The sequence below is a fragment of the Typopeltis vanoorti genome, chromosome 9 (assembly GCF_054136105.1).
Source record: "Typopeltis vanoorti isolate ZY-2024b chromosome 9, IOZ_Tvanoo_1.0, whole genome shotgun sequence".
Taxonomy (NCBI): Eukaryota; Metazoa; Arthropoda; class Arachnida; order Uropygi; family Thelyphonidae; genus Typopeltis; species Typopeltis vanoorti.
Window position 1 is genome coordinate 99,659,680 of NC_143557.1, and position 19,537 is coordinate 99,679,216.

The 19,537-nt window shown below is 34.5% G+C and overlaps 1 protein-coding gene across 3 annotated transcripts in view; it reads left to right on the forward strand.

The window, feature by feature from the left end:
* LOC150103296 (DNA repair-scaffolding protein-like) overlaps window positions 1–19,537 on the forward strand; it is a 208,919-nt gene that overhangs the window by 51,332 nt on the left and 138,050 nt on the right. For all 3 annotated transcript variants that reach the window (XM_090397895.1, XM_090397897.1, XM_090397896.1), the window contains exons 5-6: window positions 2,182–2,276; window positions 10,304–10,664. In XM_090397895.1, the coding sequence (XP_090254021.1) occupies window positions 2,182–2,276; window positions 10,304–10,664 (456 nt within the window). The remainder of the gene's footprint in view (window positions 1–2,181; window positions 2,277–10,303; window positions 10,665–19,537) is intronic.

The following is a 19,537-nucleotide window of genomic DNA, read 5'->3' on the forward strand; positions in this document are numbered from 1 at the left end:
ATTAATAATAATATTAATTTTCACTAGGGAAACAACATTTTGTTGACTTTCACAAAGAACTCCCCTTATCACTAAATCACCATAAATAATTATTTGCTTATGCTCATTCTCTTATATATACACTGGTATCCAGGGGCGAATGCTGGTCTTGAAATTCACGCTTGCTCTTGTTATCATTCAGGGAGTGAGAGGTATGATTGAATTCTAATTAGCAGAATAACGAATTACTGACCATTTAAAACTGTATATTTAGAAATTTATGTGCATTTAATCATACAAATACAACATTTATTTTACAAAGGATATGCTATCCTTTTCAATTTAGCTACTTGAATACAAATTCTAACCTACAGTTTTTCTTTATGAACTGAATTTTCCCAAGCAACACGCACTTGTAAATGCTGGCTGAAGCTCACTGGCTAGAGCTACTTTGACTGTGTATGGCTGTGTTTAAGCAACAGAGTGAGACGACATGAAATGGCTATGCACACGCATGAAATCACAGTGCTGCTGGAAGCTCCTACAACTGAGCAAGCCAAGGTAGCTTTGACTAGACGAGCAAGCATCGGCTTTTGATACACAATACAAAGCTCAATTATTGCTGCACAAGCTTAAGACATCATCTGTCTACAAAAATAAAAGCCTAAATGGAATGCTTATAAATGCATTCATTTATTAACAAATAAATATTACTTCTTTTTCAATTAATGAGCTTGCACAGCAAGCATGGAGAATTTTCCTCTGCTGGTATCTAGAACCTAAGGATGAACACTGTTTCTGAAGATTACAGCCACAAATTCAGATGAATCAGCCTGTGTTAATTTGTATAACTGATGATTTTGGTTAGAAAACAGGTACACCTTCAAATTTTCAAATCACATGCAAAGCAATTATGTGGTATTGAGCAGGATAAAAAGCAAATCGTGTTTAAAGGAAGCTTTTTTCATGTAGGAATAAAGTTGCAAACTTGGATGTTTTGTAATGTCTCAAAGACATCATCTAGATGATTTCACATGGGGAAGAATTATTGGAAAACTTGAAGAAGGTTGCAAAATTACTGATATTGCCAGAGAGTTTAGTATCTCGCATTGCATTTTATCCAGGCTCTTGGCAGCATTTCAAACCAATGTAATGTGTTCCAGACATTTGCTAAGAGGTCACTCTCCTTTATCACAAAGCATGAATACAGAACATGAAGACAAAATGTAATTGATTCACCATGGGGGTCAATTTGCAAGTTGGATCCATTTAAGCACAGATACACAGATATCTCGACAAACCGTAGCAAGATGTCTGCAACAAGCAGGCCTGTACACTGAAAGCTTGTAGTCTGCATCCCTTTATCCATAACATTGTACGAGGATTGTTGGAAAAGTTAGGTAAATTTCTAATAGACAGTGACACCATTCATTCATTCATTCATACCAGTGTCAGCACGTATCATCTTTTTCATGACCCATGGCAAAATTTTAGCCATGTTCTATGAGTAGTTCTCATTTGACAAACATTTAAAATGACTGTGTTCACATTTTTCATAAAATGGTGAAAAACGAGTTTCGTGCAGTGATAGAAAAACTTTCGTTTGAAGAAGTGGCCGGCCATGCAGATCAAAGGCGAGTTAGATGCAGTTCATGGGGACTCTGCACCATCATTTAAGACTATTTATTTTGGGATAAATGAATTTAAATGTGGGTGTAAGTCCATCGAAGATGAAGCATGCTCTGGACGTGGTGAAGCAGCTCTGGGTGGACATATTCCATACTGAAATGTCTCTCTGCATAGTTTTCTGTAAGCATGTACATTTATTCCTTAACCTAAATTTTCCTTTAGAAATTTTGAACTTTTGCCAAAAATGTATTGCAATTTAATTTGTACGAAATTTATAACATTTTTTTTGTGTAATATAAATTATTAGTATGCTGGAAACAAATTTATGTCCACATTTGGCTGTAGTCATGAAATTTTTTCATATACAGGTAAAAATGTTATTCATCATTGGGTTTTGGACACCAGTATGAGACAAGTGAATACTACTGCCTTGAGTCTTCTGTTAGTTTTACAAGATACTTTGAAATTAGTTGTAAGACTGATCAAGCTGACTTCATAATTGATTTATTATTGGATGTGGAAAGACATAAGCATATAAGTGGTAGTAATAATAATGTTTATATCTATTTATAGTGGAGGACTTGCAGAACAAGCCATAAGAGTACAGGCTAGGGAGAAGTCATTGAGAAATATATGGATACATGAGAAATCTAAATTTGCTGAGCAAGGTAATCTGGCAATCTTGAAATCTCTGTTGTAACAGCATATCGTAAAATAATAATGTTATTAAAAAGTGATGCATTAACTCCTATTTTGTTTATTAGCAGTTAAACAAAATGCAGGCATATTTATCAATAAATAGAATATAAAGTATCAAAATTAGGAGAATTAAAACAAACCGCTTGGAATATATGAAGTTTGATATTTAGAGTGCAAGCGGAAATACCGACAGATTAAGCTAGTTAAACTGTGATAAGACTCACATAACCTCTGAGAAACTGATTGGATCTTCTAACTCAAGTCTCCAGTAATCATCCCTTTGCTAGGTATCCATTTGAATGCTGAACAAATAAATAGGGTGGGGCTGATAATTTGAATTTGCTAACCAAGGATGCCTGCTTTCTCCCCCACCTATTATTCTGAGGACATCATGCATGTAGCATTCAATGAATTTATGATGGAAATTGGGATAGGTAGGTCAGCTGACCTATCTATGTGCCAATGTAAGTCAGCTGATAATACAGTACTCCTTTGTAGACAGGCAAATAAAGAAGACTGATAGGAAAAGGATTGCTGCTTTTGAGTGTGTTGTTACAAGAGATTATTGAAGATCTCATATACTTGAACGGTGGACAATTGGATGTGTTTTCAAAATTGGTGGTACTTTTTAAGACTCCATAAAGGTGTTGACAGAAGAAAGCTTAAACACTTTTGACCATAGAAATAATAGGAGAGTGCTTCTCAAAACAGTAATAAGAGGTTCTGTTAAAAGAGGAAGCAGTGCACCCTCGTGGAATGAATGGTGTGTCTAGAGTGATTGGTCTTTGGAGAATTGAAACCTTTGACAGGACCACCTGCCAAGAATTCATGTGGCACTTCTCTGAGGAGCAAGTGAGAATCCTACCCTAAGTTTTTGCATGACTTGACTTTAAATTTTTCAGGAAATGACAATGTATACTAAAATATTAATTAAAAAACTTTTATCAATACCTTCGAATATTTCGGCAATGTTACATTGCCATCCTCTGGGAACATAAAACTATGATATGTGTATGCAGGCACTAACAACGAGCAAATGATACTGAAGAAGATAATTAGCATTGGTCCTAGAGTCCTAAAGGTGCCCTTTAGGTCCTAGAGGCTAAATTGGGTTGTCTTGGCTGTTTCGCTGATGTTCTTAGGATGTGCGCTTCCCAAATTTGGGGTGGTCTCATGCACCCAAATTTGTTGAAAGTATATGTAGAATTATGAAAGGAAACTTGTTCATTCAATTCTAAGTAAAAATTTCCAGTTTGTAAAAAAGTAACTAAAAAAGGGTATTCTATGTGAAATGAAATGTTTATTAAAGTGTAAACAAAAGTCCAAAATTCATGGGCAGACTGTTTGGGTGAACTTTTGGCTTGAGGCATAAGCATTTACACAGAAAGTGGTGCTAGTTCATTTTCCCGTGACGACGCTATACAAGGAGACGCGGTATACCAGATCATCTCGCGGGCAAAGGAGACAGGTGCCGTGCGGAAGAACGCAGCAGTAAAGAGGGCCCAAGAATGCAGAATAAAAGGGGTTTGCTTCCCTCTCTCGAAGCTTTTGGCTTTTTGTCTTGTTCTCTTAACCCTTTCCAGGTGTTTTACGTGGTTGGACGTTGGGTCTCTCTCTCTCTCACCTTCTGATGGATTCCGGATCACCCTAAGATGTTAGATGTCGGCACCCACAGTTCCAGCGTCCTGACTAGCTATCTCCTCTGGAACGGAATTCCTAAACCGGCAACTCTGACGAGGAGTGGTGGCATCAGAACCAAGCAGATGTGGACACATCGCCAGATGTACGATAAAGCCAAGTAGGATGACCTCTATGAGTAACCACGTGGATAGTGGATAAAAGCCAAGCTCAGATGTTCTGACCCCAATTCAAGGAAGAAGGATTGGGCTGTGTAAGTTGAAAATGTGAATTAAGTGACGGATCTGTTATTCTTCCCAAGAGTTGGTAACGTACAGAATTTTGTTATTCCTTTCCCACTTAGAGTGAAGAAATGTTATATAGTTAGTCAATGTGGTATAGAACTCTTAGGTGATTATCGATGATAGCAGTGGCTTAACTCCACTGAGCATTTTGTTAGAGAAAGTTTATAGGTGATATGTGACAAGAATCTTATGTGAATAACTAACTTAATTTAGAAGAGAATTGAATGGATGAAATTTAAAACGTGTATAATGTCCAGTTTAATGCTTAATCTTATAGAAGGAGCTTATGTTGTATCCATTTGTGTTTTAGTTGGTTTAACTAGTTCTTTACTTTAGAATGACATAAAATTGATTTGAGTGCATGAATGTTGTAAATGTATAACTTTAAGATCTCAATAAATGTGTTTTATGTTTTGTACCTGATATTAGCCTGAGTATGAATTCAAATTACCACTCATAAAAACGGAACCTATGCAGAGTAGAATTGATGATTAAGTGCCACGATTGCAAATGATATTAAACATAGTTGTAATTGAGAATTTCGGTACTAAGAATAAAAGTTAGATTCTTCATCTCTGTATGTTATCTGAGAGAGTTTCCCTGGTTAAGAATTCCTTCTAACCTAAGATATTGGCTGACGCAGCATAAGAAATAAATTTGCCAGTATCTGATCAGGAGACAAGCTTAGACAGTTATTACAAAGGATAAACCCTTTGTCCGAGTAATTGATACACATGATTAATCTAGAAATCAGCCAGATATATAGATAGTCTTTCTATATCATGTACTGAAGGCAAAATTTAGGTTTAGATCTTGAGAGAAATTAGGGTAAAGGCAAATTAGATCTAAATAAGGAAAAACAAATATAAATTAAAACAAAGCCACGAAGTGGTGACGTAAACCGATCCTTGGCTTTCTCTGTTTACAGAAAACCAACCCATTCAGGTAGATACATTCACCAGCAATCATCCCCCCCCCCCCACGCGACAATATGGGATTTTAACAGCCCTATATAACATGGCTCAATTAATCTGTTCAGATAACAGTGCCTTACTACTGAACTTAACCATATCCTTACCACCTTCTTAGCCAATGGCTACAATCCCCAAAAAATCCAGAAAATATTAAAACTAGTTAACCACGACCCTCCCCCTTCATAACAGAGATAACACTAAATCTATCACCAGTCCTTATATCCGGGGCACATCTGAAAAAGCTAACAAAAATCATTGTTGAACAATTCTCCCATGTTAGACAATAGCAATGTTGTACATTAAACATCACCAGATATTCATAGAGGACACTCTTATCTTCCAGAAATATCTGGGGAACCCATTCCAGACCAACAGAACATTTCCCACACCATAATGCCACCTCCAACCTACAGTTGTGTTTTCAAGTCAATCTGGATTCATTGCTTCATGTGGATCTCACCAAACCCTCTGCTTACAGTCAATACAGAGCAAAGTGTACCATGACTTTAATAAATTTAGTTTAATCCTTTATCCAAGTGTAAGCAAACAAATATTGCTCCAGAAGAAGTACCTTCAGGACTGAGGCAACTCGTGGTAAAGTGGACTAAGCTCTCATCACTTGCCTTAGTATCTCCCATAATGCAAAGCACATCTCCTTGCCAATATGTATAATGCTATGCATTAAGGGAAGGGCCACTACCCAGACCAGTTTCGACCTTTATTGAGGTCTCGTTAGTGGGAGCCAGACCCAGAGATGATGATACTAAGATGGAAGTAATGGAGAAGTCATATTTACCTATACAAGTTGCCAAAAGGTTCTCACCTTATTATTAAATTACTCTAGATTAGAGAAAGATGTTGGAAGTTTTTTCCCACTTGGTTAGACTATAAATTTAATTTAATCCTTTATCTAAGTGTAATACACCTCTGGGTCTGGCTCCTACTGATGAGACCTTAATAAAGGTCGAAACCGGTCTGGGTAGTTGCCCTTCCCTTAATGCATAGCATTATACATGTCCGCAAGGAGATGTGCTTTGCATTATGGGAGATACTAAGACAAGTGATGATAGCTTAGTCCACCTTTACGAGTTACCTCAGTCTTGAAGATACTTCAGGCACGAACTTTATTTGCTTACACTTGGATAAAGGATTAAACTAAATTTATTATAGTCTAACCAAGTGGAGAAAAAACTTCCAACATGTACCATGACTTGTTGGACCACACGACTTTTTTCCAGTCTTCATCACAATTTTCCTGACACCGCTGTAGACAGACTTTCCAGATCTTCACAGAAATCAGCAGTTTCCATATAGGAAACCACTGTGTCTGCCAATACTGATCCTCTTCAATTCCCTGTGCATAGTTCAGTGAGATATGGGTCAGGAGTAGCTTTCATTAAATGATTCAATCAATAGCTACACACAGGAAGTTCTGTTTGTCTGTACAAGCCTTCTCAGATGACTGTGATCTCGTTCGTGAAAAATTATCTTAGGACCACAGTTATGCCTCTTATACAAGCAATGTGTTATTTTTCCACTGGTTAAACACCTGGGATATTTTTACCATTTTCAAAATTGTGGCCCCAGCTAGACAACACCTATAATAAGCCTTTTATCAAACTTTGTTAAAAGTTTGATAAAAGGCTTATTATAGGTGTTGTCTATAATCCTTTGTTTTTCCATTGTGATCAACATTATTGATGATCACTGACCAGCAGTATTTTTAAATAGTTGAAAAGTATTTTGCACATATGTTGTGTAAGTGAAGGTTACATACATCTACATGAAGATTTCTAATTCAGAGGCTGGTATGCATGCACGAACATTATCATTGCCAGCATGAAAGATTTGACTTTGCTGTACTTTGCCAATATTCAAACTATAATTTAAACTTGTAATTGAAAGTGAACATCAATAACAGATTGCTATTATGATATGTATTAATATCAAGAGTTACCTAACTAGTGTTCTTTATAGTCATCTGAACTAGAAAAAAATTTGCACATTGTATATCTAAAAAGATATACATTTTCTCCAGGTTCACCTGCCTACGAACTATGTAGAAATATAGCTCTTTTCTGGCATGTTTGACTAGTGTAATTGTTAAGCATTTCCACATGCATGTTTTTTTAAATGGCATTTCATGGTTCTACATTAATTTTCTAATCACATTTAGTGTTTACCTGTTTTCAAAAAGTGACCAGTTTTGCAATTAAGTTATGAGGGATAATTACCAAAACAGTAATGCCAATAATTGGCTAAGAATTATTCATGAGAGTTTAGCATTATTTATTTAAATGAGGAGTCTCTACTTTTATACATGCATTTATGATTGCTTAAAGTTTATTTTCTTTTTTAATATGGGTCATTCCATGTGGAATCATCAAATTAAAAATTAAATTGAAGGTGCATAATTTTGTATTTTGATGAAATTGAGTTGTATCCTATCCTTTTGATAGAAGAAAATGTTTTCTTAGATTTTACTTGATATCCTGTTATGGCAGCCATTTTTATTTGGTAGATCCACAGAATTTTTACAGTTTCATAGGGTTTTAAAATTAATCGCAGATTATTTCCAGTTGAATTTCTGATTTTTTGTTCTCATTTTAATGCTCAGTGTGTGTACTTTTTGATTTTTTTTTATTTGCATTTTCAGACAAACTAATTTTTTTAAAGATGGCAATCACCTACTTTAGGGTTTCCAAGTGATATTTTCCTAATTTTGTATTCTTCTCTCTAGGCTCCAGGTTGGATCCACAAGGCTGATTTTTTTTAGCTTTGTCTGTGTGCAGTGGAATATGTCTGTCCAAAATCACTTTTTTTGAAAGTGCTTCTTCTATGAAAAAAAAAATTGCTTCAAAGTTTCAAAAAATTAGAAACAATTGACTTAGAAGCCCAAAGAAGTTATCTGGGAACCAAATAAAAATTTTAAATTTTGAAAGAGACTTTTGGTAGTAGCTGTAAAGCAAAATTTGTTCTGTTTATTTTCATCTCATCAACTCAATCTTTTGAAAATGAAGAATGCAATTCTTTTATGCATCTTTTGTTGTGTTTTGCACACTCACCTATTAAGTCAGATTTTTTTTTTTTTTATCATGAGTGGTGTACCATGTGGCAATAACAAATTTGAGTGTAAAAAAATAAATGAATGAATGTTTAAAAAGAAAAAAATATATATGTACAGGTACATAAAGCATCAACCATTGGAGGACCTCTAATTTAATCATCATCCTGATATGTACCTTGGTGGATGGGTGTGCAGCAAATTTCGATAGTAATATGAAATGGTTACTTTATTATTTACTTCCTATCTACTAATCTGTTATCTGTAGGGCTCCAATGTTGTCAGATGTTATATTTTAATAGTCTAAGGCACTTCTAACTGTATCAATCTACCTACATCCTGGTCATTCTTTTTGGATCTTTTTCCTGCCATCTAGGCAACAAATGCCTGTTTAGCTGTTCTTTCCTCTGCCATTTTGTTTAAGTTAGCCATACCACCTGAGATTAGCTGTTCAAACCCATTCCTATATGCTAAACAACGTCAAGTTCTTTCCTAATATCCTTGTTTTTAATATGCTGATGCCATGTGTTCTCACTCATAATCTTTCTCAGGATTCATCTGTGGTCTCCTGTCACCGATTAAGTATTTCTAATCCATCACTTTTAGCCTCCTCAACTACCCAATAATGGACAGGACACATACCATCATATAGTTTCTTCCTGTCATTGGTCGAACCTCCCTTTTTTGTGATGTGGCCTATTTTCACAAAAGGGATTCTGGTGAAATCAATAAACATTTCTGCTGTAAAAGGGTATCTCCAGATCTACTAGGTGGCAGATAATCTTCACCTGGTGAAACACCACCACCTTGCTTGTTAGAAGCTTGAAGTGACCAGTGCTATAGGCTTCTATCCCCTATGCTTTCCATTTAGCACAAGTGATATATTTCAAAGACATGCTAAATGTAGACATCTGAAACCTCTATTTTGAGGATGTCAAGAAAATAAGCAAAGCTGTATTTGGGAAACATTAAAAGTGACTAGGCTGTTATTTCTTTAATGAAGTATGGCATAGAGATCATTGCTTAGGACACTTATCATAGATAATCATGAAGTTTGAGTACTGCCGTTTGTTGTACGAGTGGAGAGTGTTATCATCAGCAAAGCTGTAAATAGGATTAGTGAGAGCAAGTCATTTATGTACATAAGGAAGAGGGGTTTGGGAAATGACAGACTCCTAAAATTTTCCATTAATAGGAAAATCTGAAGATGGAACACTATCCACCATTACATGTAATGAATGATCTGAGAGAAAACTGACACTCTTAATTACAAAAGAAGGAATAGACCACAAGATGACAATTTGCTGAGAAGCTCTCAGTGCCAGTCCCTATGAAATGCTTTTGGAAATATCAAGTGCAAACACAATTTCTCCAAATCTTTCCATGACATGTGTCTAGAGGTGAATAACCTAGTTAAGGAGATCTATTATGGATCTTGATTGGCAAATTCTTTAGTGATCACTGATTGGTTGACATTTTAACAGGTGTCAAAATCGAAGTCTACTATTGATGACCTCCATTACTTTAAATAGCACTGATGTGAGAGCAATAGATTGATAGTATGAAGGTAGGCACATACCTTTTTGGAAATGGCTGTATGTGAGCTCACTTCCATTCTTTAGGGTGGATGCTAGTTGAGTATAATATAGTGTATAGATGATAAAGAACAGGAACACAACTAAAAACCAAATGGATTGTAGTTATGTTACTGAAATAAAACTTTTCTCCCTACAAGTGAGAAAAGTTTAATAAATTCTGCATTATTTAATAACTTCACTTTGAATACTTTGTCATCTCCTGCATTAGTTTTAAGCAAATTGCAAAAAAAGGACGCTATTCCCAAGAAGCAGCATGTGTGTCTCTCTGATTCAAAAATCACTAGCAACTTATGCATTTAAAAAAAAAAAAAAAAAGTTGTGTGTTATGTAATGAAATGTGTATGTGATTTTCTGTTCTTTTGTGAATTTGATTAGTTTTAAAATGCTTCTTTATTATCATCTAAGAACTTGATCTTATCTATTTGTTTATTTTCACAGGTAAAACCGAGGCACTCCATTTGAAAGTGTTAAATGCTAATGTTGAAGGCGGAGTGGTTTTAGTGCATTGTTCAGTTTTAGGAATATATAATCAGATTAATACGGTTGAAGCTGAAACAAATGAACTGCAGTGTTTAATAACTCATAGTGAAATAAATAATGAGCATTTAAATGGACATACTTCACCTGATAACTATATAGAAAACTCTAAACAGTGTTTGTTGGTAGAAGATAAAAAGATTATCCAAGTCCATTCTCAAGGAAGTAGTGTTTCTTCAGTTTATACAGTACTGATTGATATCAGCAAATACAATGAAATGAAACTTTCAAGTGGCAGCATTTTTCAGATGTTTCCTCCATGGTAATTTCTTCCATCTTTTTTTCATTTATGCGTAAGAATGTTTAACTTGTTTTTCATATAACTCAGAAATTATATCTTTACAAGCGTTAAAAATTGTTAATATCTAAATACAGTACTTAATGTGTGATATCCAGATGCTCATTTTCTTGCACATGCTACAAACCATCTCTGCTGACTGGTCACTCAGTGATAGGCTACTCGGTTGTTAGCTCATCAATTGAGCAGTTAGAGATGATATGACCTGTTTGTGGTATATGCTGGATATTGAGTAACCAAATATCATGTCAGGTTGTATTGGATATGGAAATGAATGATAACTGCTATGTTAGTCTGTTTCATAGAGAAGTAGCAGGGTTTTCCCTCCTGGAAACTCAGGTTTTTTCATCCGGCAACTAGGTAACCAGCCAGGAGAACACACAAAATTGCAGACAAAAATATATTACCGAATGGGTTTATATTGATATCTTAAGATGGTGTACCTCACTGGGCCTGACTGCTGTTGTATCATCATAATCTAACTAATACCTTCATAACATTAATGTGTCTATTACAATAATTGATATATCTGGTTACTCGGTATCCAATTTATACCACAAACTGATCACATTATCATTTTAACTGGTGTTTCAATGAGATAGCAACTAAATAGTCTGTCACTGAGTGGTCAATCAGCAAAGATTGTCTGTAATACATATTGAAATGAAGAGTATAGTTGCATTAGCTAAAAGTAAAAAATTAGAAGGGAATCTGAAGTAGACTGGTGTTCAAAACTTAAGGATAAACACTATTTTTGAAGATTACACTTGCAAATTCAGACAAATCAGTTGTATCAATTTGTATAACTGATGATTTCAAGTAGAAAGCAGGTACATGTTCAAGTTTTTGAATCACAAAGGTATCATGTGGTAGCATTCAGCAGGGTAAAAGGCAAAAGGGTACACTTAGCCAATTGTGATTAACGGAAGCTCTTTTTGTGTAGGAATAAAGTTGCAAACTTGGATGTCTTGTCATCTCTTAGTGGCATCATCTGATGATTTCATGCAGGGAAGAATTATTGGAAAGCTTGAAGAAAGCTGCAGAATTACTGATATTGCCAGAGAGTTTGGAATCTCACATAGCATTGTATCCAGACTCGGGGCAGTGTTTCAAATCAATGTAATGTGTTCCAGACGTTTGCTGAGACATCGCCTTTGATCTACCACAAAGCATGAAGACAGATTTTTGGTTAACAGCAAAATGTAATCGACGCACCATCAGGCGTCAGCATACAAGTTGGCTCCATTTGAGCACAGGTACGCAGATATCTCAACAAACTGTGGCAAGACATCTGCGACAAATAGGCCTGTAGTCTGCATCCTTTTATCCACAGCTGATTGTAGAGCACATTTTCATTGGTGTTGTATCCATGAAAATTGGACAAGACACCAATGGGCTAATGTACTCTTTACAGATTAGTCATTTTCATCTTTTCGATTCTAGACAACACTTGATCTGGTGTGAGAGTGGCACTGCTTACCATTGCGATAATGTTCTTGTAACGGATAGATATAACAATGCTAGGGTCATGGTGTGGAGAGGCATTATGCTTAATAGATACACTGAGCTACAACTGCTGGAAAAAGGGACTATTGTAAAATATTATGTTAATTAAATAAATGTTAGCGCCATGGTTAAATAACATTAATTATTTAAACTTAACTTTGACTTTACTTTTTCCAGCTACTTCTTTCAACTTCACTAGGTTAGGCCTATAAACTACTTGAACATAAACCTCTTAAGGTTAAGCGTGACTAATTTCTGCCCTTCCCCCCTTACTATTAAATAAACTTTGTATTATAAGTAAATTTAATGTGTGCAGTCCCTAATCTCATTCAAATCGAATTAGAAAAGTTATTTTTTTATTGACTGCGCCATCTAATTTGATCAGATTTTGTTAGAAAGTTAGGGTGAGGAAAAACAGGAATTAATCACTAAATATATCCAAATTTTCTATATGCAAGTCGTGACTATTAGTATCTCATTATGCCTGCAGATTCACATTTTTTTGGAGATAGTGCATTAGCCAAAAAGAACAGATCAGGTAGTTACAAAACAAAATCATTTATTTTATTGGACAAGAACTACATTTACACTAGAGAGATTTTGCAATTATCATTTTCATTACCCTTTTTCAAACAGGTAATGCAATCTGTATGACAAAACTCCCAATTACTGGGTAAACTCATTAAACATAAACTATGTACATACTTGCACACTGCAGTAACAGATTAAATAAAATTCTTCCCTCAAATCTTCTTCTTTTCATCCAATCCATTTTCTGTCCACTGCTGGACGAAGGCCTCCTCCAGTTCTTTCCACCTTTCTCTGTTCTTGGCAATGGTTGATCAATTTTTCCCAACAAAATTTGACAGTTCAATACTCCACCTTCTTTTAGGATGTCTTTTGCCTCATTTCCCTTATTTTGGAATTCAGTTCATTGGTGTGGTGGTCCATCGCTCATCTTTTCTTCTTGATAGATGTCCGGCCCATTTCCATTTTAGTCGCTTATGGTAAAGAATGATGTCAGTAATGTGAGTCTGGTTTCTTATCTTTTAATGTAATGCCTAGCATCAACCTCTCCATTTTTCTTTGAGTTGTTGTTAGTTTATTTGCCAGTGCTTTTGTTAGCGACCAAGTTTCACAACCATATGTGATGACTGGAAGTATACACTGGTTAAATATCTTTCTTTTTAAACAGAGTGGAACATAATTGTTTTGAAAAATACTTTTCAATTTTCTGAATTCACCCCAGGCAAGTTGAACTCTCCTATTTATTTCCTTTTGGAGTCCACAGATTAGATCAGTGAGATGACCTAAGTATGTATATGAAGAGACTCTTTCCAAGAAATTGTTTTCTATTATTATGTTTCTTGGTGTTACAAAATGATTAAACATGATTTTAGTTTCTTCTCTGTTTATTTTTAGACCAACTTTTCTGCTTTCATGATATAGGGCATTTATCATTATATTAAGGTCTTCTGGAGTGTTTACAAAAATTATGATATCATCTGCATATCTTAGGTGTGTTAAGTTTCTGTTATTAATTTTTATACCAAGGTTTGTCCAGTTTATATTATTAAATATTTCTTGAAGGATTGCTATAAAGATTTTGGGTGATAGAACATCTCCTTGTCAGACAGCTTTTTCAATTGATATTTTATCGCTATTTGTGTGAAGTTGGATTGTTGCTGTTCCAGTGTGGTATATTTTCTAAATGAGGTCCATATATTCTCCACAAATTCCCTGATTCTGGAGTACTTTGATTATTGCATTAGTTTTAATGGAATCAAATGCTTTTTCATAATCAATAAAGGCTAAACAGAGAGGCAATTAGTTTTCTTCTGCATTTTCTAGTATTTATTTCGCTGCATGAATATGATCAATTGTATTAAAGCCTTTACAGAATCCTGCTTGTTCTACTGGTTGATTTGAGACTAGAAGAAGGGTTAACCTGTTTGTTATTACTTTTGTGAGAATTTTGTACAGATTAGAGAGGATACTAATTGATCTATAGTTTACCTTTATTTTTTTGTCCCCTTTTTTTTAAATAACAGTATCAGAGTAGCATTTTTTCAGTTTTGTGGTATCTTCCCCTCTTCTAGGCATAGATTTAATAAGTTTGTGACATGGTGAATTATATTGTTTCCTCCCCATTTAATTAATTGTATGTGAATTAGGTCTTCACCAGGACATTTTTCATTTGTTTTAATACTTGTTTTATTTCATCTGAAGTGAATGGGGAGGGATGAATTCTATATGCATTGGAGAAGAGTTATTTATATTTGATTTATCTATTGAAGGATCACTATAGAGTTCTTTATAAAATTCTTCTAGCCTGCTTAGGATTTGTTCTTGGTTCCTTATTATAGTTCCATTCTTATCTTTTATTGCAGTTATTTGACTTTTGCCAACTGATAAATGTTTTCTTAGTATTTTTATTGTTTTCAATTGTTTCTTTTATTTTTTTAGTGTTATAAGATCTTATTTCATTTCTCATCTTTTCCCTTATTGTTTTGCATAGTTCGTATTCTATTTTAGAAATTAAGTTTTTGTCTTGTTTCATATTTTGTCTCTTTTTTAGTAGTTGTAAGGTTTCCTCTGAAAGTTTATGGTCTTTTTATTGTTTGTTGCTTTTGAATTCGTTGGCTTTTGAGATTATTACTTCTGTTAGGTTTCTGCTTATTTTATTTGTCTTCTTCTTCAAATATATTTATTGTCTAGTTTTTTTATTGGGTTTTTTGTTTGTAATCCTTCTTGTTTTCAATAGATTTTAAGTCAAACTTCTTGATTTTTTTTTGTTGTTTAGCCATTTTATTCTTTCCAATTTGGGGTTTATTTTAATTTTGGCTCTTACCAGTCGGTGATCACTTCATGTATTTACTTGATTTAGTACTGAGGTATCTTGAACTATTTCTTTATTATTACACAGTATATAATCTATTTTATTTTTTATTTCTCCACTTGGACTTCTCTATGCAATTCTAATTTTACCTTTCTCACAATGCATGTCATTCTTCTTGCCTTGCTTTGCACCATTCACCAGTATTCTGATCACATTTCTTCTGTATATTCTCTCTAAAACTCCCCCAGAAAGTTTTACCAGCCGGGTGGAATGAAGCATTAGCTGGGCGTACAAAAATTTTGAATGAGTTAAGAAAGACCCTTTTTCATAACAAATTAAAATAGTAATTTTATTAGAGGCTACTTCAAACAAGGATAATATTTTATATAGTAATTATAACAAACAAGACCTGGATTTTTCTTATTTTTTCATTAAGTAATGAAAAACCTTGTAATTTTAAATGATATCACAGCTGAAGGTTTAAGTAAATATATCAGATAAAATTCTATACATTAATTCTTCTCTGTTCTTCTTAGAAGCCCAGTTGTCAGCAGCTTTTTTGTAATTAAAATCTGTTGAATCTGGTCCCCCCATTGAAATCAGCATCAGATTATTTAGAGTGTTCTGGCTGATGCTATCCCTCATATAGGTTTTATCCTTTTTAATGCAGAGAAACTCCTTTCACATTCAGCTGTGCTCACAGGTATGGCCAGTCCAACAGCAGCTAGTTTTGCTAAATTTGGAAAAGACTTATTGAGCTCAGATGTTGTTGCTAATTTCAGCAGTATTTGTCTTGGATCTAGATTTTGGATGACTGTCCATTAATCATTTTTAATGCAACTGTACATTCTAGTTTAGTACTTTCATAGTTTAAAACTGCAGGACTTCCATTTCTAGAATAATAATCAAAAGGAATCTCAGAAGCCTCATGTCATGACTTTCTGCATTGAAAAGTCTTGAAAAATAGGAAATGGATTGGCATATCTGGAAATCTTGCTTCTAGGTGTTTAATAACTGTGTCTATGTATTTATCATATATTGTAGTCTTAAACGTAATAACATTAGAATCTGAATAATCAATGTGAAGGTCTGATCATTCACCTGAAAGATGCTGATAAAGATTTTGAAAATGACTGCCAGGAGTGTCTTTCAATTCCATGACGGATAGTTTTCTGGCTTCTAAGACTGGCTGTATTTCAGTTAAGTCTTGCCTTTGCCATGATCTAGACAAGTTAGATAAATGCAGTAACACATCTGAAAGTATCATTAGTGAAGCTATGAAATTGTATGTTCTGATATATTTACTTAAACCTTCAGCTGTGATATTTTGTTCTGTGGCCTCTCTTTCCAATGCAATATAACACTCACCATGCATTCTCTTAGAGACTGTATTGTAGAATCATGAGAGAGCCATCTAGTGTCACTAGCCATTTTAAGTTTAATCTGAGGACTGTTCAGTATATTTTGGATTTGGATTAAACCAGAATTCCAAAATTCCTGACTGAGGAATTTTGGAAGAAGAAAAACAGTTGCCTTAAGATATCATTAAACATGACTAAATAAGGCACTTCAGCAGCTGCTTGGGCACAATCAAAAGCCAGTCAGTGGTTTACATAATGACAGTACCACGAGTCCATCTGTTGTATCTTTGAGCAGTTTTGTAATTCCCTTTTGCTTTCCAATCATGGCAGCTGCTTCATCAGATCATAGGCCCACCAGATTACACGTTTTTAAGCCTAGACTGTCAAGGGTTTCAATTACTTTGTTAGTTATAGTTTCACTTTGCCATCAGTGATATTGCAAGTTGATACAAAACTAACCCTGACCGCTTTTCTAAGTTGACAAACATATTTAATGTACACAATCAGTTGTTTTAAAACTGAGATGTCTGTAGTTTCATCACATAAACACTGAAATAATCTGCAGAATGCATATGTTTCAGTATTTCAGATCTAATTTCTGATGCTAAAATATCAATTAACTCTTGCATTATTCTTTCTGAGATATAATGTGCAATTTTATCAACGTTAAGATGTTCTAAGTAGGAACAGCCCATAGCTTGCAATGCTCAAGCAATTTTTCAAATAATGTAGTATGTGATAACTCATTTTTCGTTAACCAATACATAGATCTTAAAGCTCCCAGAAAAGCATCTCTCTTCAAGTTATTCAAAATTGAAATTGATTTTTCAATTTGCCCTGTTCCAGTTTCTTCTAGTATACATATTTCAATTATATCTGAACAAGAATCAGTGTTTAACTTGCTTTGTTCGTGGTCAACCAAGCTTTCTTTTCGAAGTCTTGTGCATGGCATAGTTACCCAAGTCACTTCCTTGTTTGTGGGTCGCCTCTTTCTGTATTTCATACATGTGGAACACATCATTCCATTATCTTTCACCACTAACCAATGGAATTTTTTTTCCATTGGTTAGTCATGAAAGATTTTCCATTGATTTCCTGACACCTTCAGGAGTCAGTATTGCAATGGGGTTCTTTCCTCATGGTTCAGGGACAAGTCATAGGTATCCTGGATTTCCAGTCATATGCACATTATTTCTTGCTGGATTATGGACATCCCTATATGAGGAACCCTAGCACTGAATGTAAAATTTGTTTCAAAAATTTCAACTCATCATGTCAAGAATTAACAGTGAAATAAGTGATCCAAAGTACATAAGTGACAGTTAAAACATCAAATATTCTATTATTCCTTATTATTCATTCAACAAGCGAACCATTCATTAGAACAATGTCCATTTCCATTATAGTAATGCTACATAAAACTTCAGGGATGTAATAGTAGAAGGGGATTTACTTATGTTCTGATAATGAAATTTTCTCTGAATTTTCAGATCAAACAGTAATGCCTATTAGTCATGTTCTGATATGCAGGGAGGGTAATCTTACTCCAATATCCTTATATTTAATTCCAACAAATATCCAGTGTATGTCATCTCAAATTAACCAAAATTGTAATGTATCCAACACTGTGTTGTATAAGTCCAAACTGTCACTATGCTCAAGCATTATCATGGTTTGCATTGTGTCTTTTAATGTAGTAGCAAAGAGCATGAGAACAAAGGCTTTCTTTCCTACTGGCATACTCTAAAGTATGCCATGATGGAAGGAAGAAAGGGGCAGAGTATCTCATGAGGAATTTTCAATAAACATCTTATCTTTTTACCACCTTTTCATTATGTCCTTATCACCTCCTCAAAAGGTAATGGAAAGCATCAAAAGGTACTCCTGACATGATCCCAGAAAGGTCATCATTATAAACACTTACCAGAAAAGCACCAAGAGAAAAACTCCCTTTTACCATTGTGTAGAGAGGATTGATATCTCTGTATCCTCAGAGTCAAAGAAAACAAGTAAAAATTCCAGGTGAATTTAAAAAAAAAAAAAATCTACATTTTAAAAATAACATGCACCCATCATCAGAATCCACACCCTTTGTTCCACTGATGCGACCTTTCAAGAATGCCTTAGTATCAAATCATTAATAGCAGGATGAGTACAACCCCTATGTTTTCCAAAAAAAATTGTAGCTGATTAACCATCATCTGCTGATGATGAAAGAATTCCAACTCTTTATATATCTGGTATTTCTGAACATATTGCCATTGCAGAATTTTGAAGAGGTTCAAATTTACCATATATATATATCAGTTGGCACATGATTGTAATCTCTTTTCATCAAACTTGCTGCTTCATTTCAGAAGAGGATTAGTGAATCATATTAGTCTTGTCTGGCTCAGCATGGGCTGATACTAGAAAGGCACCAAACTCGTTCATAGAAACAATTTTAGATGTTCAGTTGCATTGCCCTAACATAAAAAATTCAGAGGAAATTTTATTATCAGGAACATATAAATAAATCTAGTTTTAATATTACATGCCTGGAGTTTTATGTGTCATTATTATAATGAGCTTTGCTCTGATGGATGGATTATCTATGCCAGTGGTATGGAAAATTTAGATCTTAATTTACATGAATTTTACAAAGAATTCCAAGTTGAAGGTATTTAGTTTTTCATTTTTCACCAAAGATAAAATAAATTATTGATTCTGAAATATTTAATGTTTATTAAATAATTTAAGGAATTTACAACATACAGAGTATATAAATTAAACTTTAATCTATATTTCCAATATTTCGGCAACGTCACGTTGCATCTTCACAGTAACTTAAAGTAAAGACGTGCACGCAGGCACTACACACAGTAAATGAGGACGAAGCAAGAAGCTATTGTTTCTCCTAAAAGTCCTGATGGTGCCCCCCCCTAACGGGCTATGTAAGTATTCTTGGCCGTTGGGCTGAAGGTCTTCTGATGTAAGTCTCCCAAATTTGAGGCAGTCTCGTGCAACCAAATTTGTTGAGGTTTGGATTGTTTCTTAGGGCTAAGGCTGATTCCATGCAATAACCTTTCAAATTTGAATTTACTATGGTGTATTACCGTGGCTTTCTTCCACTGTATTCTGTGGCGTGTATC